General features: G+C 39.2%; 4 protein-coding genes and 1 non-coding gene across 7 annotated transcripts; 3 read left to right on the top strand and 2 right to left on the bottom strand.

Moving 5' to 3' along the window:
• Positions 1-27: 27 nt before the first annotated feature.
• On the bottom strand, positions 28-1,519 carry LOC125763229 (nucleoporin Nup35). Its single transcript, XM_049426098.1, has one exon. It carries the CDS (start codon positions 1,321-1,323, stop codon positions 169-171), a length of 1,155 nt encoding a protein of 384 aa, XP_049282055.1. The 5' UTR covers positions 1,324-1,519; the 3' UTR covers positions 28-168.
• Positions 1,520-1,749: 230 nt separating this feature from the next.
• Positions 1,750-1,821, top strand: Trnad-guc (transfer RNA aspartic acid (anticodon GUC)). Its single transcript has one exon. It is a non-coding gene; the product is annotated as a tRNA-Asp (tRNA).
• A 168-nt stretch (positions 1,822-1,989) lies between these two features.
• Positions 1,990-3,517, bottom strand: LOC125763233 (26S proteasome non-ATPase regulatory subunit 14). Its single transcript, XM_049426102.1, has 3 exons — positions 3,135-3,517; positions 2,459-3,054; positions 1,990-2,375 (listed from the first exon to the last, which is right to left on the bottom strand). The coding sequence occupies exons 1-3, from the start codon at positions 3,310-3,312 to the stop codon at positions 2,214-2,216; spliced, it is 936 nt and encodes a 311-aa protein (XP_049282059.1). The 5' UTR covers positions 3,313-3,517; the 3' UTR covers positions 1,990-2,213.
• Positions 3,518-3,617: 100 nt separating this feature from the next.
• On the top strand, positions 3,618-22,077 carry LOC125763230 (zinc finger protein 501-like). 3 transcript variants are annotated; one of them, XM_049426099.1, is made up of 3 exons: positions 3,618-3,742; positions 3,815-4,499; positions 4,566-5,034. In XM_049426099.1, exons 1-3 carry the CDS (start codon positions 3,720-3,722, stop codon positions 4,854-4,856), a joined length of 999 nt encoding a protein of 332 aa, XP_049282056.1. In that variant the 5' UTR covers positions 3,618-3,719; the 3' UTR covers positions 4,857-5,034. The 3 variants fall into 3 exon arrangements, 2 of the variants coding, with proteins under 2 accessions (XP_049282056.1, XP_049282057.1); XM_049426100.1 differs by lacking the exon at positions 4,566-5,034 and adding an exon at positions 21,928-22,077 and having other exon boundaries at positions 3,619-3,742; XR_007418329.1 differs by lacking the exons at positions 3,618-3,742; positions 3,815-4,499; positions 4,566-5,034 and adding exons at positions 13,031-14,055; positions 21,928-22,038.
• On the top strand, positions 5,516-6,647 carry LOC125763240 (protein seele). The gene has a single exon (XM_049426118.1). It carries the CDS (start codon positions 5,745-5,747, stop codon positions 6,369-6,371), a length of 627 nt encoding a protein of 208 aa, XP_049282075.1. The 5' UTR covers positions 5,516-5,744; the 3' UTR covers positions 6,372-6,647.
• Positions 22,078-22,183: the final 106 nt, after the last annotated feature.

Here is a 22,183-nt window from a genome sequence, read left to right as displayed (position 1 = left end):
TTATTTAATAATTTCTATCGGATGGTATTCGTTTTTCGATCGTTTTACAATTTTATTAAGGAAAATTACAAATTATATGTTGGACAGATTTCCACTACAGACGATTTTGGTCAAATGTTCCTTTTTTTTTAAACCCCACTTTTTTCCTACACCCGCCGGGTCTTTGTTTTACCAACCGAAGAAAAGATCCATCGCTTTGTTAACGATACCGGTGCCGCGCTTCTGTACCGGCGGTGTCGAAATGACGGCCTGCGGGTCCTGCATCGCCGTGTACGACATGTTCATTAGCGATCGCACACGCCAAAGCGGCTTATCCGGTGACGAAATCGCTTGGGTTGCATCGTTCTCGTTTGCTTCATTTTCTTTCCCGATGATGGCCGGATCGTTGCAGTACTGTACACCGATCATCAAACCCTGGCTTATGATGCGTCCGTTGTAATTGAGCGCACGATCACATTCTAACCGCGAGCTGTAGCGCAGATGTACCCAGTTCCCGTTCTGCGGTGACGGTGCCTGTTTATCCAGGATCGTACCAATGCCGATAAAGTGGGACAGAATTTTGGATGCAGCATTTTGCGGAAATCCAAAAACCGTAATCCAATTGCACGATTTGGCGGCCTGCTGTACCTGCGTTTGGGCTTGCTGTCCTCCGAAGGGCGATGGCGTTGGAGAGGAAGAGATGCTCGCATTTCGATTGTAGTCCGTTGCTATCGGTATTGGTGACATTACGCGCGAAAGGTTGAACCCGCTCTGGTTTAGAAACGATTCGTTGAACTGTTGGTTTTGTGCGGCCGATTGATCTGCCGCATTTCCACCGGATGTTCGTTCGGCATTTGCGCGGATCGGTGTCTGCATCAACTGTTTCTCCTTCCGCCATGAATCGAACAACCCTTGCGTCGGTGGTCCGGCAACGCTGGAATTCGCATCAAACGATTCGTTTCGGAAGTGGTTTGTCAAGTTGGTAGCCTGGGGCGGTTGGGTATTGTGCAGGTATCGCTGAGCGTGTGGAACGTGATGGTTTTGGGGTGTATGCGGATGCATAAACGAGGAAGACAGCTGTTGATGATGATGATGCTGCTGTTGTTGTTGTTGCTGCTGCTGCTGCTGGTGTAGCATCGTAGGGGACCGCAGCCCTTCCGATGGTGAGCCCATCAATCCGTGCGAGTAGGCAATCGATGCTCGACCGCGAGTCGGTGATAGAGTATTCGGACGTGGCGTGGTAGGTGGATCACCCATCAGGAAGGATGGTAAATAACCAGTTCCCACACCGGTCGCGCCGGAAAGCGAACTACCGCTTGGACTGCCCAGCGTCATCGGTTCCATGCTTGCACTTGTAAGGACAGAGTAAACTGGAAGTACTGGAACGTAATCGCAACTGATGGCACACTAATGAGCAGCAACACACAACACACCACACAGCACCAATTGTTTATTCTTGTTGACGCGTCTGAATATCGTTAAATTTAATTTTAGCCGCACACGGGAGGTGGTTGACATATTGTAACTACGCTGACAGCTGTGTTGCCATCGATGTTGTAGCAAGGTTGCCATAATTACGCAAAATTGTAATTTTGATGTGGCATGTGCATGAAAAAAAGAATTTTCAGTAATTTTTGCTTCGTATCGCACAGAAAAATGCATAATGTGTTTTCATGCCATTAATAAATATGTAACATAAGTAACATAAGTTTATGAGGTAGTCAGGTGAGCATGGATCCATGTTGGGCTGTAAGCTGCCCTTCGTACATGTCCTCGATAGTATAGTGGTCAGTATCCCCGCCTGTCACGCGGGAGACCGGGGTTCGATTCCCCGTCGGGGAGAAAGTTTTTTTTTATTTCTTTGGGTGAGTAGAGCTTTTACTTTTGCTTTAGGTACTTTTACAGCAGTAGCCGAGCCGTTATTATTACTTTTCTTTCTACGCTTACAAGTAATCATGAATTAGCTCATCAGTACAAAGCGTCTCAAAAATACCTAACAAATGTGGATAGTTTGTTTTTCCCGAAACAATGATGTGTTCCCTTTAATTACACAAATATGTCAGTAGATTGGAAGGGCTTCGCGAATTGCCTTTCCGCACAAAAAACAAGATCAAAACGCATCATACAATAAGGGACAATTACGAACCGTAACCTGATTCGCACGATTCTCTGTACTTAAGCTGAATGAGAAGCTGTTGACAAAAGAGCTTCGATTCCCGTCGGCGTGTTAAACATTATTTAAACACAATCGTATCCAACATAGCGCCAAGACACTGTACGATGTTGTTTGACATGAGCGTATCGACCTTCTCTTCCAAATGCCGTTTAGGATCCTGCTTGCCAACGTTCTTGATAGCCAGCTGCTCTGGAGTCATTTTTTCCTCATCTTCCAAAGCCTGTGTGTCAATGAGGCGAGAGACGAGAACGTGTTAGAAAATGGTTCCTTTTCACAAATGTTTGTGAAAGTGCGGTCACTCACCTTATTGTAGTTCTTTGCCAGTTCCAACATTTCGCTGATGGTGCTTTCGTTGATACTGCAGTGTTCCTGATAATTGGCCAACGTTAGACCATCCATCCACGATTTCTTATGCAAATTAAGGAGCATTTTTTGTTCAAGCTCATTTTTGCGATAATTGATACTGATGGAGTAGTAGTTTCGATTCAACCCGTGGATCAGTGCCTGCACCGATGGTTTCTGCAGATGGCCCAAATTGGACGTCGTTTGTCGTGGCTCCTGGCACAGTACCAGGGTGTTATGATTGATTAGTCGGAACGCATCGATCACAACCTTGCCCTTAACCGATTGAATAGGATCCACCACAACGGCCACGGCACGTTCCGAAAGTGCTTCGAACGATTGCTGCGTGTTAATATCAACGCCCGACAACCAGCATCCGAACCCGGGATGAGAATGGTACCATCCTACTACCATTTCCGGACGACCGGTTTGCTTTAACATGTCCAACATTTTCGCTTGAAACACGGGATCGACGGCTTCGACTGACACGCCGGTTCCAGTTTGTGGCATAGCGAACACGTCAATCACTTGCACGGTATAGTCATCGACAAATTCGCCTACGAGAAAGAAAAGCAATTGTTCATTCTCGATGTTTTGCAAGCAGACCAGCTCTCTGTAGAATACGGGAACTACATACCTAGCATCAAACCCATAACTTCCATTGGTACACCTGCACGACCGTGCTTCAGCATCTTCAAGAGAGCTAACGATGAAATATATACTTGCTCTGCCGTGTCCACAACCGGTGCATCCGACGGAGGTGGCGCTTGGCTCATTCCGGGCATGCCGCCACCGAGTCGCAACAAACGATCCATTGTAGCCTGGTCTGGCAGCTGTGCGCGTAGCTAGATTTGATTTGATTTCTACACCCAAACACGGTGCACACGATTGAAGGAATGTTTTCGACACGTTTCGATTGAACTCGCTTGTTTAAATAGTGCGAATTTCTTCTAAATTGCCTACATACAAAAGGAACCAACAATGACTTTCCGTTTTACCGTGGTGGTGCTCGAAAAACTTTGACCCAACAAACGTTTCCGGCCTGACACATCAATTCGAGCCGTTTGGCGAACTGTCAAATAATTGAACTGCTCGAAAAAGTTGGCTTGCTGTTTGGAATGTCACTTTCGTTCGGAAAATGTAAACAATAGCAAAGCCTGTGAAGTTGTTTCATGTTTGGCCAGTTTTATTTTATATTTTATCTATGTATGAAGTGTGAAAAATGTCTCTGTTAACCGGATTGAGGTAATTGAACAAGTGGTACATGCGGGAAAGTTGTTTGCATTAATGTATAACGTATTTCACACCATCTTCTAGTGCTTTCGAGGTCATAGTAAATGCATGCAAAATATGCGAAGAACGCTACGAAACGATGGGATCGATCATCTGCCCCCAAACGGATACGAAAATGTTGGAAAAAATTTACAAAAGCACTAACGTTCGTGTGCAACCACGTATGGGAATAATTTCACCCGTGTGTGAATATTGTCGCAGTCGAATCGACGAGTACGATGAACAATTTAAGCCGTACATGAAGGAATATTACCTCGAAAGTGTGGAGGGCGATAATGTATTGGGAGATGAATCTATCGATCCGCTAGCAGCCGTGAATGAGAATGAAATGCCAAGCGCTAATGATACAGAAGAAATCAACCTTGTTTCGGATGATGTAGATGCATTTACAGATACCGACTCCGATTGCGGCAGTAACACTCAGCGGGAAGGTAGTCCTAGCGTAAAAAAAGCTGAATGCTGGGGAAAGATGGCCGTGTTGAGAAAGCCAACGGAGTGCACTATCTGCGGCAAGCAGGTAAAGTCCATGTCGGATCATATGAAAATTCACCGACCCGATAAGAAGTACAAATGCACGCTCTGTGATAAATCTTTTGCGCAAAGCAACAATTTGACCTACCACATTCGACGACATACAGGCGAAAAACCGTATCGGTGCGAAATATGTGACAAAAAATTCATCAGCAACGCGCACCTTCTGTCGCACTCGGTAAGTTTTGCATGCCTGTTGTTTTGTATCGTTAATTACATCAAGTATTGTACTGCTTTTTTGTAGAAATTTCATAACGATGAGAAGATGTTTCAGTGTGAAATTTGTTGTAAGCGATTTAATCATATAGGAAACTTAAATAAGCATCGGCGAGTGCACTCGGGCGAGAAACCGTACGGTTGCATATATTGCGACATGACGTTCAATAATATTTCTAACAAAAAGTTGCACGAAAAACGGCATCGGGACGAGCGGAACTTTGTTTGTGAGATTTGCTCAAAAGGTTTTCTAGATGCACATCATCTCGAGCGTCATCAAACAGTCCATCGAAAAAGTGGGAATTGTGCAAATGAATAGTTAGTGCAGGCATGTATTTTACCGAGTTCTGTTCGTATTTAAAACTGCAAACAGTTTAAAGACTGAGATTTGCAATGTTTATATAGGAAAAAGGTTCAGTTAAATAGCAATTACGTTTAATAGCAATTTTAATAGCAATAAACATAGTAGAGTAGGTTGAGTATTTTAAAACTTTAACTAATTGTTATATAAAGACAAATGTGCAAAGTTCCAGTTCCAAACGGAAATTAAGTTAGCTTAAACTTAAAGGGAAATTAAAGTACTTTAAGATTTTTCTTATTTAGAATTTGGATATCACGTAAGTTAGGGTTGTGCAGAATTTCCGTTCGTCTTTAAATGTGTTCATTTAAAGTTTGTTTTTAAATGTGTACATACGTTCAAATAGTTTAATTATATTACCATTTATTTAATTAATTCTTTTGAATCTTGAACAAACACATGCGCAATACGTGCGCAAACAATAGCGTGGATGACAATCGGTTTTTGAACAAATATTTCTCTTTTCTTTGCTTAGTTTCAAACAAGTTGTACATTTTAATTAAATTAATTTACATGCTAATTAAAGCATTTATGTTTTGTGGAAAACTAAACATGATTTTTCCTAAATCATGACCAAGTTCGTGCCTTTGTGTTTCTTGTTAGGTTGTCAAATAATCAACCAATCAGAGACGAGAAACGTGTTTATTTTCATGACGGTCCGATAGCGGAAGAAACAAAACCGGTTGATATAAGTCGGAACGTTCTTTTGCTCAGAACTGTACCACATACCGTTCCTCGACAAATCGGCCACTCTTTGCTGGTGACTGGGACAATTCCTCCTATACAAGGAATTCCTAATTTGTGTTTTGTGTGCTCTTGTGCTAAACGTGAAACATACTCTGTACAGCCATGCATTCCGATCTGCATCGTTATCTGATCGTGGTCCTAGGGCTAACGATCGTACTAGCACCGACCCTGTCCAACGGTCAGGTGGGTGATATTGCACGACCCATCGAAAGCAAGGAGCTTAAGTGCCTCGTGTGCAAGGCATCCATGGCGGAAATGGAGCTGGCCGCTTCGAAGGTGGATCCGAACAAGAAGGTTGAGGTTGGCGATTACCGGCTCGATACGACGGGCGAATCCAAAAAGAAGAAAAAGATCCTGTACGCCAAGTCGGAAATGTACCTAACGGAGATGATGGAGACGGTGTGCGATCGGATGGATGATTACGCGAAGGCCCGCTACAAGAAGAATGGTCGACCGGTGGTGATGAAGATGATGACCGACGGTGGCATGAATCCGGACATGGCAAACGTAAACTTCGTGCAGGAAGGTGATCTGAACAAGACGCTCAAGCATCTGTGTTTGGAGATTGTAGAGAACTACGATGAGGATATTATCCGGATGTTCCAGGAGGAGGTGGTGAAGGACACGGACATTCGGTTATGCTCGCAAGTGGCCAAATACTGTAAAGAACAACCGATCGACGATGAGTACGAGTACGAGGAAAGTGAAGAAAATCGCGATGAGCTGTAGGTTCAAACTAAAATTAATATAATCATGCACGATTGCAGCGATACGTCCATGAGAGCATAGGAAGAGCCAATGTTGTTCACACGCGGTTCCGTTTGCAAAGCAAAAGGAAAAACCAACAAGAAGATTTGTTAGGGTACTGTTACCTTCGGCTCTGGTTGTTAATCATTGTGTCGATCATTTCGACAGGGAGTATAGCATTATATTGTAGCATATTGCATACGATAGAGTTCAAAGAGATGGATGAAAATAAAACACTTTTGTACGTTTATGATAAAACCTTGTTTGTGGTAATGTATACTTAAACTAGAACGGGCATAATCACATTTGATTCGTTGATAGCGAAAGTGATAACTGAGGCCTGATAAGCAACGATCATTTTCTGTGCTACCGGCGTGCTACTAGGTGCTACAGAATTTATATTATTATTACTTTTGATAAGTATAAGATTCAGTTTAACTTTTTTTTCCTTTTCTTTTATGTATTTTGCAGATGCTTTGAATTTTCTTATTCTTTTATGCTTTTATGTTCAAAAAGCATAATTTATTAATACATTTAACTCACTTCTTCTGTGTTCATTGTCATTCTGAACTAACAAAAGAGTACAAGCGCTTTACAAAAAGTGGGAAACGCTAAACTCGTACCACGTTATTTGAAATGTTAAATTATTCGCCCAATAGCACTTTATACACTATATAACTTTCACTTACATCTTGCAAAATTAAGCTGTATACGAAGGTGTTTCATAACGCAAGACAATTGAAGTTGAAATTGGTTTAGGGCCCACTTTGAATGAAACTCCCGCATCCTGGGAATTTGGCACCGAAAAATAAGCTTTACATTATAAAATGTGAAAGTTTGCAAGGGGTTTATCGCTTTAATGTAAGACTAATGATGTTTTAATGCCACACAAAACAGGAGAATGAAATATAACCATTCTGTTTGGCAATATCAATGGAATGTAAATAGAAGAGAAACATACGCACAATCTGGTGTAATTATTAGAATTATAATGTGCTTAACAAGCAAACAAAATCGTGATATTAGAAAAGAAAATTTCATATCTCATTCACATCTTTGGATTGATTTGAAAGTGGGTCTGCAAAAGAGCAGAACTAAGTTCATATTTCTGCAACTTGTGAGAAATGCGCCACTGAAAATCACTGGCCTCTAGCCATTAGCCAACAATGTGTGTTCGTCTGCGAAAATTTCGGGATGGTGAAGGTTTTTAAATTACAGTCCAAACCAACTCAATCTTCATTATGGTGAAATGTGTCCTCCAGCAATAGATCGCATTTGTCTCGCGGTACATCATCGGTTGTGATCTGTACAATGTCTGCTGCAAAGGTAATGGTTTAAGTTTTGTGAACGGCTTAAAGAGCTTTACGGCGTGGAGACTATTCGGTAGTCATTACAATGCAGGTCACAAAAGCACCGAAATATCCACGTATGCAATATGCGACAATTTTCCATTTTGCTCGTGGTCTTTACGCGCCAATAATACACGCACTACTGCATTTAATACAGCTGCAGGTAGTAAGTGTAAAACCAAAAAAAAAAAAATCATATTGTGATACGTACGTTCTTTTCGCTTATCATCACTGTTGGTGGAGTAGCGCCAGGTGTATTGTATGGGGTTATTTGATATTGTGTGCGTATTATATGTGCTTGCACAACGCACAGTAGTATAATTTGATAAATTTACGATAGAAATGTTATTAAGTATTTTCTTACATTTTTTCTTTATGATTCTAGTTGACAAAAAATTGGTAAGCCTAGAAAACTTAATATTCATGAAACAAAGAATCCAAACCATCGTTGGATTTTTATTGATTTTAAAGTCTTATTTCCATACATCAAGAATTTATACAGTGCTGTGCTTTGGTTACAAAAAAAACTGATAAAATATTAATATTATCAAATTTCTGGTTATCCAACAAATTCAAACATCATTAGCTATTAAGAAAGATATGATCGTTTCTTCTAAAAGTTAATAAATCGAAGATCGTTCCTTCTGTAAAAGATCTACAAATTGAAAATGCTTCCTAAAGTAGAGGAAATAAAGCCTAATAATTTTTGCACCATTGTACGACCATTTGGCCAACAGTCGTTAGACCTATAGTGCGACGATAAATAGGCACCGACAGGCATACAAATTTGCTATCGTCAAAACCGACAACATCGCGGTACGTTAAGGCTAAACTTCCCGGCGAACTTCAACCGTGGGACGAGTCGAGTGTTGTTTGTCGAACGCAAAACATCTGTACAAACTCTAAACAGTGGAAAGAGAATCTCTTTGGCAGTGGGGTAACTAGCAATCGGCTAATGTAACAATTTCGTGCGTATGTTAAAACGTGGTTAATGTTGATTGCTTGTAGAACGCAATTTGCCGGTGACTTTGAAAGTGAATTGTGTTGTGAAATTTTGAATAAACCGTGAACTTTAAGTAAATGTAGCAAAGGCTGCATTTATTGATTGATAGTATCACTCACGGAAAGGTGTATCAATGGTGTGTGAAAGATAAGAAAATAATTTAATATGAATCGATTTGTGATAAGATAAGAAGGAAGAAGGTTTAGTGATACAAAAACACTGGTATTGTGAGCTGTTCGGTAAAGCAGAATGTAGACAATTTGGAAGATGATACTTGACATGATGCTAGAAACTATTTGGTGATTTTTTTAGATTTTTCCTCTTGATTACACAGGTAAGAAAATATGGTCAGAAAATTAATTGAAGAAAAAAGATCATCAAAGTTAGATCATGTAATGTACATTATGGCACATTAGTTACACCTCCAAACACACATCACAACGTCATGTTTTGGTGGAGAAGAAACGAAACAAGAAATAGCCTTTAAAAAAAATAACTCCGCACCACCCTACCACTTCGATCTTCAACGATCACGGGTGATTGGTTTTGATTTAATTAATTTCCTCGTGACCTATAAACGTGTCGTTACAACAAGGTGTATAGTAGGTAGTCGTAATCGTTTAGCTACAGGCTCCTTCACATTACGAACCGTTCGCACAATCACGATCACTCCAATGCGTGATCAGTTACAAACCGTTTTGATTGGTGTTATTTCGGTAAAGCTTTAGCTTTTTGTTTTCTTTTCGTGCAGTTTTTTTTTCTTGGTTTGTACACTAATACGTGTTCGTTTTCTGAACATTTGACGCAAAATCCGAAAAGTGTAATTGAATTGTATTTGTAGCGTGTGAAGGAAAAATAATTAAACAAAATTATATCAATACATTTCATAAATGATTGATGGTATGATTATTACGTTAAGGGGTTTAATATTTAATTGAATTTTAGTGAAATGAAGTATTAATGAAATTTATTATAAAAGTTATTTAGTTTTTATTTCAATTTTATCTCTTTTACAAATCAGTCTCACTAAGTTGAATATCCTCTACGCTTATTTAGGCAAATCAATAATAGCTGTGGCTTCTCTTAGAAAAGAGGTATAATTTATTTTGCTAAACTTCAACATTTTGAACGAAAAATGTCTTAAATAATATATTTTATTTCCAATGTCGAAGAATTGCTGCAAAAACTAAACAAGACATACCTCTCGAAAGGCGAAAAGGATTTGGGAAGGACATTAGTGGAATAAAATGTGGCTGCCGGCCTTGTCACGGTACAAATATTCAGAATCATCAGAATAGACAATTTAGCTATAGATAATTGGATAAAATCACCGAAAAACTGTTCAGTGTATTTGAGTCATCAACGGCTGTACAATCAATTAAGAAGACGAAGAATTATTCAAAATAATACAATTTAAACTTTTTTCTTTGGTATTCTTTAGTCAATTCATTCAACATTTAATCGCCAACTACCTTACCGTCTTAATGGACGACGAGAAGCACATTTGATTTCGTTTTAGGACGCAATGGATACAAGAAGAATGAACAATTAAACGAATCCTGTCGGTGCGGATTGTCGCCTGTCGTGGATGAGGTCACCGCATGGAACGTTCCGAAACCTCGTGCCCAAAAACGTCTTAACGTGCAGAGAATCATTGTGGAGTTTATTTATTTCATCTGACTCTACAATTGTTCCCGGATGTACGGGTGTAACATTCGCATGTAGGAAATTAACAAACACCGCGGTACGGACATTAGCGAAAGAAGTGAAGAGACATTTAATCACGTACCACCAAGCACATGAAGGTTCGGTGGGTATGGTTCGTGGTCAAAATTCTCACTTTCCTTGCACGTCGTCGCATGCACGAACGGGAAAATGGGGGTATGGTAATAATTTAAAAGCAGTTAACCTATGTACCGCCACACCACCGAAACCGCGCATTGGCATTGATGGTGACAACAAAATTCGCTCGTATATACCGCAAAGGAAAACAACACTTTCCCCCCGTTGTTCTGGTGGGACACTTTTGTGCAACTGAAGTGGTTGCCACGAACCACTGTGTGTGTGTGTGTGTGGGTATGCCACTGATGGAGATTTGATCGTTTTGAGTGATGCAAAACTGAGCAAAAAGAAGAGAAAAGTATGCAATAAACCCCCAAAACGATAGCTGCATGGTTTGGGATGGCTTTTTTTGGGGGTAGTTTTACAAATTTACATCCGCGTACGCGTGACCATCTCAATATGTCACCGTAAAATATGTGGCTCAGTTTTGGGGCCGTTAAAAAAAGGGAAAGTGGTTCACATCGTGTGGCCACTAAGTAGATAAACCCACGGCGCAGTGTAATGCTGCAATAAGTTTTGCACAGATTTATCATAGTCGCGGCAAGCTCTAGTTTAAGCCAGAGGTATTGTTTAACTGAATTTATTATTAAACATATTTCAAAAGCATTTTTTTGTAGTTCCACAGCGGAAAACACGCTTACGGAACATTACGTGTCATTTTAAATACCCCGAGTAAAGGTGATACTAAATTACCATATTTTCGTTCGTTCAGTTTCTTTAAAAGGGTAATTATTTTAAACAATCATTGTTCAAAGCAAAAAAACAAACCCATTCCCCATACATCTTCTTCGTCAATGACAAATGTTTAACGATCCGTTCCATTTATCTACAATTTGGCTTTTGTATCGATGACAGAACGAGCACGTGTTATGCACCAAATATCCGGTTGGATGTATATGAAATAAATAATACCGGTTGTTTCTTTTCCAACCCCCTTTTGCTGCTACTAATTTGACATTGAAACAACCCGACTATGAATCAACATTCATTTTACAACTGTTTCGTGAGTACTTTCATCAATCGAAACAATGTTGAACGGTAAAATACATTTACATTGTTTTGTGGCGGGTGTTTGCTTGCAGAAAATACACCTTTTGCATGTTCAGTAACAGTTCTAACCTTTTTTTGTTACACGTGTCTTTCTTTCGATGGTGATGCAGCATGATCTAAGAAGATGATTCAACCGATAATGCTTCAGAGACAAAGTGGCGTAGCTTAATTGGCCATTGCCTTTGGACCATTACACCGAAACAAATTGAGTTGATTCATTATGGTTGGAGGTAATTATTTCACTGCTTAGGCGCACATTTGTACAATGGCATGCCCGAAGGACGTTAAGATTTAAAAAAAGAGCTTTTACTTTGAATGTTTCAGAAAAAACAACATTTTAAATTGCATTTATTCGAGTTTCCCATTGAAAAAAATTATCACGATTAGCCGGTATTAATTCGCAACCGTTTATTGACTCTATTTCAAAGTGGTTCTATTCAACTATCGTACAGACGATGGACGGTTAATCGTTTATTGACGGTGTATAAAATGGATTACGATATTGCAACTCGTGTACGATCGACTTAACGATTCGTCTAGTTAGCCGATTTTTTGTTTGTTTGTTTTCGTCTGCCACATTCTGTTCAAGGACATTATGTTCACTTTCGTGAAAAGCTACTCGTCACGTGGAAGGTCAGCAACAAAAGGCAGCAAAATTAACCACACTGTCACCGAAAAGGGAACGGGACTCAGACTTGGTAGGTCTTCGGTGTAATTCGAGTTTACTTAAGGGCATTCTTACCTTGTCCCCTGTTGTCTTACTTTATATGTTTTAGTTGTTTTTTTTTGTGAATTTTTTGAGGTTTCGCACAGTTTTGTTAGTTTCCTGAATTTTGAACGATTTAAATATGAGTTTATTGTAATTTAATTTAATTTTAATGTTTTTTTGTTCAAAGCAAATTCACGTTTGTGTATGTTGCTATGACAATTTTTGATGGAAGCATTAAAACATCAGTTCACTAGGATTAGCACAATTTGTCTATTGGTCGGTTTTGTCAGTTAAAAAAAGGAAACTTTTTTTAAAATTTAAACAAATCTAGCAATTTGAATGGGCAGTTGCAACATAGAACACAGCGTAATTGAAACCATGGTGTAGGGATGATTATTTTTTTGCCCCACTTTTTTAACTCCACTTCACCTTACTTTATTACTTCCCTTCTGGACTAACTTTTCCCCGTTCACCCTTGTGCCAAGAGAGGGATTGAAAATCGTAACTACAACTTGCGCGCCACATCCATCAGCTGGTATACGCTTTGCTACCTTCTCCGGTGGGGTTTTTCTCCTGTACGTGTATGGGTGTTTGCGTGCCGCTCAGCAGGAATGGAATGGAGCCCACCACAGCATAGGTCAACAACATGTGGACTTTTCGGCAAAAAAAAACATATTTATCACACGCAAGAGATAACTTCAGGGCAGCGAAGGGAAGCAAACATGGCCAGAGTTTTGTGGCAGGAGGACGAAGTTTACACGTTACACACACATAAACGCACACGTGGTGATGCGGTGGTTCTCCATCATGTAGCAAAAACCTCCCTCCCTGGCTTGTTTGGTGGCTCCACTCGCTTTGGTGCGTTTGAGTTGCTGTGCGATCAGTTGCTTTTCGGTGCTCGGTGCTCCAGCAACGGTCAGGGGGGTTGAAAAACAAAACAGCCCACGGGTGCTACGTTTGTGTACGGCGGGAAATCGATTCGAAAATTCAGGACAATTGGTGCCAAAGTGCCGAACGAAAAGGGCTTCTCCCTGAACAGTGAACTGTGAAAGAAATAGTGCGGCGAGTGAGAGAGAGAGAACGAAAGGTGGAAAAACGATACGGAGAGAAACAATGCGAGACGAGTAGTATGGCAATGGGTTGCCAAGTTCACCATCGTAGTCGATGCTGTGCATTCGTTGGCGCTCGTTGACTAAACAGTATTTCTCTTCCAGAGTAGAATAGGTTTTCAAGTTTTCCTCAAAGCTTCTGTTGGAGACAAAAAAAAAACGTTTTCCATCCATCCGTAGTGGCGCGTTTGTGCATTTACTTGTGTGTTTGTGTGTAGCTGTTGGTTCTTTGTAAACATTTTCCCGAAGGAAAGCAAACGTTGCGTAACACCTTCCAAATCGTTCTTGATGTAGTGGTACCCAAACAGTGCCAAAAAACAAAGTTCTTCTTAGAATCAAAAAGCTTCCATAAAAGCGCTTCACCAAAAAGTTATGGCACACATTTTCTTTGGCCAATAATCATCAAAGGCAACCATGGAAACGGTTGCCATGGCATCGATCTTGTCCGTGTTGCCGGAAGCTGCTGGTTCATTCGCTATTGTATGTGCTTTGCCGTGGAAAACTCTCCCCTGCGGGCCGGCAATGTCTGCTGGACGGTTGTGATAATAACGTCTGTGTGTACACACGCCTAAAAGAAGTACGTGCAAGTTTGGTGAAATTAAAGGTAGGTGTTTAAGTTTGCACATTGCGGTAAAGGTAAAGTTTGTTTTGCATTTCAAGCCGTCTTTGTATGTGAAGCAAACAGAAAGCCCACCAGACGCTAAAACAGTTTTCTTGTGGTAATCTTTTTTTTCTCTCCCCTACATTAAATACTGCTTGAGCTTTTCGTTGCATACTCTACCGTATGGGCAGGTGTTCTGTGTTGTGATTTTTTTTTTGTAGCGTAAATAAGGAGAAATGGAGGAGCAAAATGGAGACCTTGCACACTAGCAAACGATGGTTTATGTAATCGAAGGGATGCTTTTTCAGTTCCTACACTGTAGAAATGGTTCTGTAAATAGAATCACTTGCGTAATATCTCGACGAACCTTGTTACACTTTTTGTGTCTAGTTTGCAGTTTTTTTTTGCTCCATTTTTTGCAATTTGTTTCGTCAGTGATTGCAGCTTGTAGGCTTTTATTTAACTTCGTGCGTCATCAGTCGGAAGGGATTTTAGGTTTTTTTTTTATTCAGGTAGAACGGCCTGGCCATATTTTAGGTTTTGTTTTTAAAGGAAATGTTAAAAAAAAACAAAATGGAGAAACGAGGTGTAGTTAACCATATGTTTATGGGTTTAAATGTCGTTGGCATATTTTAGTCCATATAATTCGTTCCATTTTAAAGAAAAATTTTTGCCAAAACAAAATTTGCTAATCGATAATTGGCTTTTATGATTATACTGCATCAAATCACATCTACATTAGAAAGCATCTCTAATCAATTGTTAGCGTTGAAATCACGATCGTAACGACTGTTCGACCGAAATTGTGCCCATGTCGTGTGTAACCATGTTCGCCTTCTTGCCAACAACGCTCGTGACAATTTTTGCTTCTCGACGGGCTACAACACCGTGGAAATCAAATCAATCGCAGCAACCGACGCAATCAACTGCACGGAAAGCTTCTGGAAAGCGCAAACCAATCTTATTCGATTTTCATCGAACGATTAGCTCTTGTGTGTGTGTGTGTGTTTTTGTGTCTTTAAGTGTTTTGCGCATCGAAAGAGCAAAGCAACATTTTTTCATGCAAAACTGCAACGAATACATTCGAAGCCCTTCAATCATGAGGGTTATGCTCAAGGTTGTGTGGTAAACATTTTCGAGAAAAATGCGCTCAAACCGATGGCCCCGAGAAATACCATGAAAAGCACGTGTGTGTGTGTGTTGATGTGCGAGGCCTCGTATGAACTAACCTAAGACCACCATTATGGCGGCCTACTAAACGAAATGTATGTGTGAGAGAGGAGGACGATGGAAAAATCGCCGGTCGACCTCATTTCGAAAGGCACCCGCAAACCGTAGCGTGAAGAGAATTTTCCTGCAATTTGGTGGAACTACTGAGGCAGGCCGAAAGCAAGAGAGAGAGAGAGAGGGAAAGAGGTGGTAAGCCAATGTGGTGTGAAAATCGTGCCATGTTCCGGTGAAAAGCCCGCTATTTTGATGCGGGACTGGATGATGGAAAGCCATTGAAAGCTTTGCACCGTTTCGCTGTTGGAACGAACCCTTGCGCGGTGCCCTTAGTGCCGATTGATCTTAATTACTGGTAGATTAGGTTCTATCCGGCAATAGACATTGACCGACTCGGATTGTACGAACACTGGGTCGGGAAATATCTCATTACTATCTGACTGACCTCTCTTCGCCAGTCTCAATCGGCGATGAACTAAAAGCTAAAGCGGAAGCGTGATGATGATCGCATGATGTAACGCACAACTCTGTTCCCAACGAAGCATCACGGAATGGGTGATCATTAATATTAGGCGGCCAGCTAATTACTGACGATGGGAAGCCATCATCGGTGCTACGGAATTACACTGAGAAGATGCAACTGTATATGCACCGAAAAGCAAATGAAATCCATCGACAGCCTCTTTCGGTAATGAGAACAAATAGGAGTATATTTCATACTTCAATAATTATTGTGGCAAACGAGGCTGTAAAGTAAATATCTTTAAAACTGCCTTAAATTAACCTAAAGTAAAAGAGAGAAAAATGCACAGCAACAAACGCACAGAACATCCGCAAAGAACTAATTAAAGATACAAAACAATAGAAAAGGAAATAGAAAACATGGAAATTTCGCTAAAAACGTATAAAAGCAATAACCGTAACGTGTACACAGAAAAAATTGGATACAATTGAACTAGAACAAATAGAACTGGAAGCAATGATCAAGTGATCAAGCGATCTTTGTCATGTGAATGCTTCTAAAAAGCCGAAACAAAAAAAAGTATTTTAGTCAAGAAATTTATTTTTCAAATCATGAGAATTTTTTTTGTGGGCCGGACTGACTATCCTGCTACGTGGTAATGCTAACCACGAAAAAAAAGAACTGTTTTTTGCATTAAAAAGTTTATCTCCACTGATTTCTAACTTTTGTTTTCAAAATATATCAAACTGTTTTATTTATTAGGCTAATATTTTTATTTTTGTTCTTTTATTTTTCTATCTGTTTATTATGTTTTTCATACATTTATTTACTTTATTTATTTTTATTATGTTCTTATATTCCTGCGTATTGCCCATATAAAATGGATTTGTTAAAAGGGTTTCATTTTATTTCTGTGGCAAGTTGAAGATATGTTATTTATTATACGGTTGATACTTCTAATGTACATTTACATTTTATGGAGTAAACTGCGCTCAATACTCTTGCTTCTGAGAATAACATTCTCTGGTGGTCTTATTCAATTCTAAACAATAAACAATGTTCAGCTTCATAAAATAGTAGTATAATGTATGTTATCACTACTTTACGAAGCTTAAAAAGCATATTTAAAAAAACCAACAAAACTGTAGTTATTAACATTCTTTACATTACATTCTACTCATAAACAAATAAACTTTAGAAAGTAAAATATTCAAATTACCCCTGGACGATCGAAGATTGTCTATTGTTTCACAAAAATTGTATAACAGCTGCAGTCGACACGAACTACAAACCAAACGTAAAGCTATAATTTTTGGCAACGTTCCAAATTTCTACAATACAGCAGGTGCACGCTGTATTTCGAAGCCACCTTAAGATAGTTCTGGTTTGAATTTTCATGTTACATAAATTTAGCATTGTAAGCATTTCCGCAGCTACACAACGAAACCGTTCCAATGTGGATCTCATTCGTAGCCCGAAACACTACGACGGTTTTGCATTTCCCAACGACACTCTACCCAACTCACTGTTGGAACTGTTGGACCAGCGTTGGGTTGATGACTGAAAAGTCATTTAATTTATGTAACACCTCAATTGTTTGCTGCAAATTTGCGGCCAGTGTTTGGCTGTGCGGAATGGGTTCACCACCGCTGGAAGGAAAATTGGTTTGTGCATTATCTTGCTCATTGCAATTGCAAGTTGCAAATATATGTGAGTGTGTGTATATAACGAGTTATTATACCTTTCGCTTGCAATCGTTTGTGAAGGAAGCGAGAAGCGCAGCGCGAAGAAATAATTGCATTTGGTAGCAAAAAGAAGCATCATGGGTTAATCTGACCGGGGTTTAAAATTGTTTGCTTATGGCTAATTTCTTTTTTTCTTGAGATGATCTGTTTTAATTAATGGAATCATCAGTTACCACATCTTAATAGAAAGAGGAATGGCTTTCAAAGCGATACCGTGTAGCGTGCAATTAGGCATTTAATTGTTTACCTTGATCGGTGCATCTAACTAACTGTTTTGGTAAATTCTTTCTCAATTCTTAACGCAATTTAATGGAGGTACTTTTCCACTGTTAAACGATTGTTAATTTCACAAACCTTCAGCGAAAAATTATCTAAATGGAAGATAAATTCTAGTGCTATATGCTTAAAACTGTTTGAAGCAGTAACAATTGTAACTGTACAAGAAACTTATCGTAAAGAAATTGAACAAAAACAGCCTTTTTTGAAATTTGTATAAAATAAATTTATAATTAATTTAATAAATTGTTCTTTTTCTTCTTAAAACCTAAGACGTCACGCAGACCATTTCTGGCTTATTAGATTTATTTTTATACGTAGCCGGACAGTCTGTCCTTGCTGCTAGAAACGGTCTGGATGGGATTTGATACCCGGTCCTGTCGTATGGAAACGGCGCCGTTTGTCACATAGCCCACCGGCTCGCCTCTATAGATGCATTTTTTAAAAACGAAAATTGTGTCCTTTTTCGAAGCGAGGTTAAATTTATTCATGTTTAACCAAAACCCATACTATTAAGGACAGCTATCAATCAGTGAAGCAATAATTAATGCGTGTTGGAAAATTGTATACCTATGGCCATATCGCTCTGCTGCTCGTCGTAGCCGACCTCACAAAGGTGAGCTTGGAATGAGCAAATGGAAATAAGCGTGGAAAGCGTTGTTGTCACGTAACCACAAAAAAAAATTCGTCCACACCCATGAGAAGGAAAATGCAGTCTTAAGTGATCATTTAACACATGGTCGATTTTTCCGGAAAAGAAATTTGCTGTAGCTCGTTAGATAAATATTATGGAAATTGACTTTTTGGGGTTTATTTTGATATAAATTTACAAGTTAGAAAAATAAATTGATGTAAAAATGTTCCTTCATATTCACAAAAATAAAAGTTATTTAATTGGGGGGAAAAACGTTCTGTTCATCTCTTCAAACACACGTCAGCAGATTGTGCAATATGTTTTGGAAAATGAACTAAAAAACGAATGAAAAGAGAAGTTGAAAAACCGATCGATCGAGTGGCTGGTATGCGTGTGATCATCAGTGTGCTAAAGATTTAATCTCTTCGCTTAGGTAATGGTGATGTGTGATGTAGCTATTTCATGGTTAAACCATCCATCTTTTGCTACAAGCTTTGTCGAACGGTGGAAGGAAGAAGCAGTGGAAAAACTGTAGAAGTTTTAAGTCAGCAATGCAAACGCCATTAGCCGTAGATCGTACGATTGCATTTAGCAATTAGACAGTCGGTGAAATATTCAAATCGGTAGCAGTCGGTAGTATTTATTGAAAAAGATTTCAATGAATATTTAATTTAAAAAAATATGTAATAAACAATGTAACTATTGATGTTTGACTACAAATGTTATGATGGACCACATTTAAAACAAAAGCATTATTGAAGGGTGAAAAATAAATATGTTCATCATCGACCCATTTTTCCTCTCCACTGCAAGAAGGTAGTGAAGCTTTTCGACCTGAACTAAAATCGCAATGGGTGTGTCTTGTAGTCGTCGGGTGGGTCGGTTTACTGGAGCAGTGGAGTAACTATGTCGATGCAATGCAATTCGAATGTTTTCGGTGTCGGATAATTTTCTTTCACTGCTCCGTTGGCTCAATCATAACAATCGAAATAGAAAAAAAGAAAGATACCACTAACAAAACAACTTTAACGTGTGTGAAAAAAAAGGAAATGGACGTTGGAGGTTAAAGCATTTTCCTGCTCCCCATGTTTTCTTCCAAACACGCACTCAGCCATTGAGAAAAGCGTCAAAAGTGAACTCACTCACGTATAAAATAAAAAAAACAGCAACTGTATAATGTATGGAAGTTGAATGACCGGAAGTTGTTGGGGTATGTTGCTGGCCATAGATATACACCGGGCGGTGGTGCCAAGAGGCATTGACCACATTCGTACGCTTTGGCAACGATCGTTATCAAGCTTTTGTCCATTTTTGGTCGTTGGTTGTGCGTCATTTTTAGACAAATTTACATAATCACTGTCTGATAGGGGTGTGTGTTGGTATGACACACGGGGGTTTTTTTTTGATAATATCTTAGTGGCAGGTGGATTTAATGCACATTAAATAGTTTAGTAATACCTTCCAAAGCAACTTCCCTTATCTGTAAGATCGAAAATCACGTAAAAGATGTTTGAAAACAAAAAATTGTTTGAAAACATGGAACGATTTCAAAGGTATAACATAACTTATGTGAGCATCATTATTACTTATCTTGACAGCCAGGTACACGATCATATTGAAAAGAAAGCTGGCAAACATTTGTGCAAATGGCATACACACAAAAAGGAAATAATGTAAAAAAATGTTTCAATCATCAAAAGCAAACACAAATGAAACAACACTTGCCAGGGTACATCAGATCTCTGCAGTTTTGACTCTGAAGAAAATACAACAAAACACCAAATGCGCGGTACATCAGTTTGTTCGGTACGGTGGGATACTTTTGGGTCAATTAACATTTTCGCATCTGAAAGCAATGTTGATGGTTGAGATTTTCTTTTTTTTTCATACTTGTTGGAAGTTTTTTTCTTCTTCTTGGGATTTTCTTTTTTTTCATACTTGTTGGAAGTTTTGTTTTTCTTTTTCTTACCGTTGCAAATTTGTGATGTCTTCATATTCAGTTCTCTTCTCTTTTTTTTTCTTAAGACATTCTTTTCGTTTGAAGTAAATGAAGTTATTTCTCATTTGTGAACTTGAATCATTGTCGAATGTAAATTTGCCAGCTGGCCAAACGGTAACAGTAAAATGGAAAAGAACAGACGCACGATGGCACAGAAAATATGTGTGAGAAAAAGATCGTGTAACTTTCCGAAATTCCGTCTAAACATAATTTTCTCGATAATTAAGCCCGAATTTAGAAGCTGAAGAATTATTCCCCTTTGTCAACGGTCGAGTATAGTTTTCTTTTTTTGGTATAATAAATTCAACATAAAACACATTAAGAGCAATTTCTCTTCGGCGTACTGAATTATGGAGAAAGCATGGACCAGATCAGAATAATTAGCGCTTACCCGATGTGCCATTGTTTTTATGTAATCTGGCAGAGAAAATATGCAAACAAAAAAAAAACGTTAAAGCTGAAACTAGAATACTCGTTCGTTCATTGCATGAACTGTAATTATATTATGAGTTAATGCCAAGCCTAGATTAATGAGGCTCTTGTAGTTGTAATTGGGATTATGTTATTATTGCAACGATCGGGAAATTGCGTGACACTGGCAAACAGTTCGTTTTGCCCTTGACGACCCGTGACATTTTACTTGGAGTTATTTTTGGAGCCAATTCCATTCGGCTACCGAAACAGTGCAACGCGTTTATCTTTTCCTTGCACACGTGTGACTAAAGCACCGTTCAAGGTGATATTGGGACAACAGCTGTTTGCGTACGTTTCCCATCTGCTTTCCTGTTAGTTTGGACGTGATTTTCGTAAAGCACATAAAATAAATCGTTGATCGTATTAGGTCGTAACGAAACCATCGGTAACCTTGAAAGTTTAGTCGATTCGAAGGCACTGTTGTTACCCTCCGATTTTTGGGGTTGGATTGGAATGCAATCAAAAAGCGGAAAAATACAATTCATCAATGACGTGATAGCAATCGATTGCGCTAGACTCAATAATAAATTATTAAATATCTTTCTATATTTGGTGTCCCAAAAGCTGCACAACAAACAATGAGCTTTTAGTTGTTAAATCGAATCGATTGATAACTGATATCCATCTCACATGGTGTTAGAATTGATAGAAAATAATTTTTGTTTGAAATAAAACTATAATTTTCGTGTTTGATTAAATGACCATTTTCTCATGCTAGCCGCCATACTTTGAATCAAACATGGCCGGAAACAGATGTAGGTGGACTTTGTTAGGAAGGCGCGATGTTGCAAACCGGTGTTGTTTGCCTGGTTGAATGTTCTGCGCAATCATATTACGTTGCGCTGCTGGCGTCCGATAGTAGCCGAAGAGCAGGATAATTATCATTGTTCATCGTATCCATTGGTCGTATCACATTCGCCGACTTGAGAGGTGACCTCTGCCGGGGGGTGGCGCCTAATAGTCACTTTACAGCGGCACTTTCTAAAACATGTGCTGCATTTTTTTAATGTTATTTCTTGCTCACTACAATGTATTTCTTTTTCATCTTCTTTCATTACAGGCGCACAATTCCGCAGCGACTAGAGTAGAGGGTGGTGATTTGTGTGGTGTTATTTTTTTGTGTTTAGTTAATTTTTTCCTGTTTTTTGCACTCTACTGGTTAAAACGCTTCACACAATTGCCGTCATTTGTGTAGAAAAAAAACCCGTTTGAAAAGAAACGTATAAAGGAGCGAATAATTTGAAAATTTACAACCGTATCGAGCGTTTGATGTTTACCGTGCGAGTCCATTCTTTCGACGGGTAACGCTACGTAAC

Source organism: Anopheles funestus, chromosome 2RL (genome assembly GCF_943734845.2).
Source record: "Anopheles funestus chromosome 2RL, idAnoFuneDA-416_04, whole genome shotgun sequence".
Lineage (NCBI taxonomy): Eukaryota > Metazoa > Arthropoda > Insecta > Diptera > Culicidae > Anopheles > Anopheles funestus.
This window is presented reverse-complemented; position numbering and strand designations above follow the sequence as displayed.

What these genes read in the sequence shown, in the direction of transcription:
- LOC125763229 (XM_049426098.1), bottom strand. Translation starts at nt 1,323, where the DNA reads ATGGAACCGATGACGCTGGGCAGTCCAAGCGGTAGTTCGCTTTCCGGC.
- LOC125763233 (XM_049426102.1), bottom strand. Translation starts at nt 3,312, where the DNA reads ATGGATCGTTTGTTGCGACTCGGTGGCGGCATGCCCGGAATGAGCCAA. An exon ending in AGTTATGGGTTTGATGCTAG is followed by an intron (nt 3,055 to 3,134) that starts GTATGTAGTTCC and finishes TCTTTCTCGTAG; the next exon opens with GCGAATTTGTCGATGACTAT. An exon ending in TGGCAAAGAACTACAATAAG is followed by an intron (nt 2,376 to 2,458) that starts GTGAGTGACCGC and finishes ATTGACACACAG; the next exon opens with GCTTTGGAAGATGAGGAAAA.
- LOC125763230 (XM_049426099.1), top strand. Translation starts at nt 3,720, where the DNA reads ATGTCTCTGTTAACCGGATTGAG. An exon ending in TCTCTGTTAACCGGATTGAG is followed by an intron (nt 3,743 to 3,814) that starts GTAATTGAACAA and finishes ACCATCTTCTAG; the next exon opens with TGCTTTCGAGGTCATAGTAA. An exon ending in CGCACCTTCTGTCGCACTCG is followed by an intron (nt 4,500 to 4,565) that starts GTAAGTTTTGCA and finishes GCTTTTTTGTAG; the next exon opens with AAATTTCATAACGATGAGAA.
- LOC125763240 (XM_049426118.1), top strand. Translation starts at nt 5,745, where the DNA reads ATGCATTCCGATCTGCATCGTTATCTGATCGTGGTCCTAGGGCTAACG.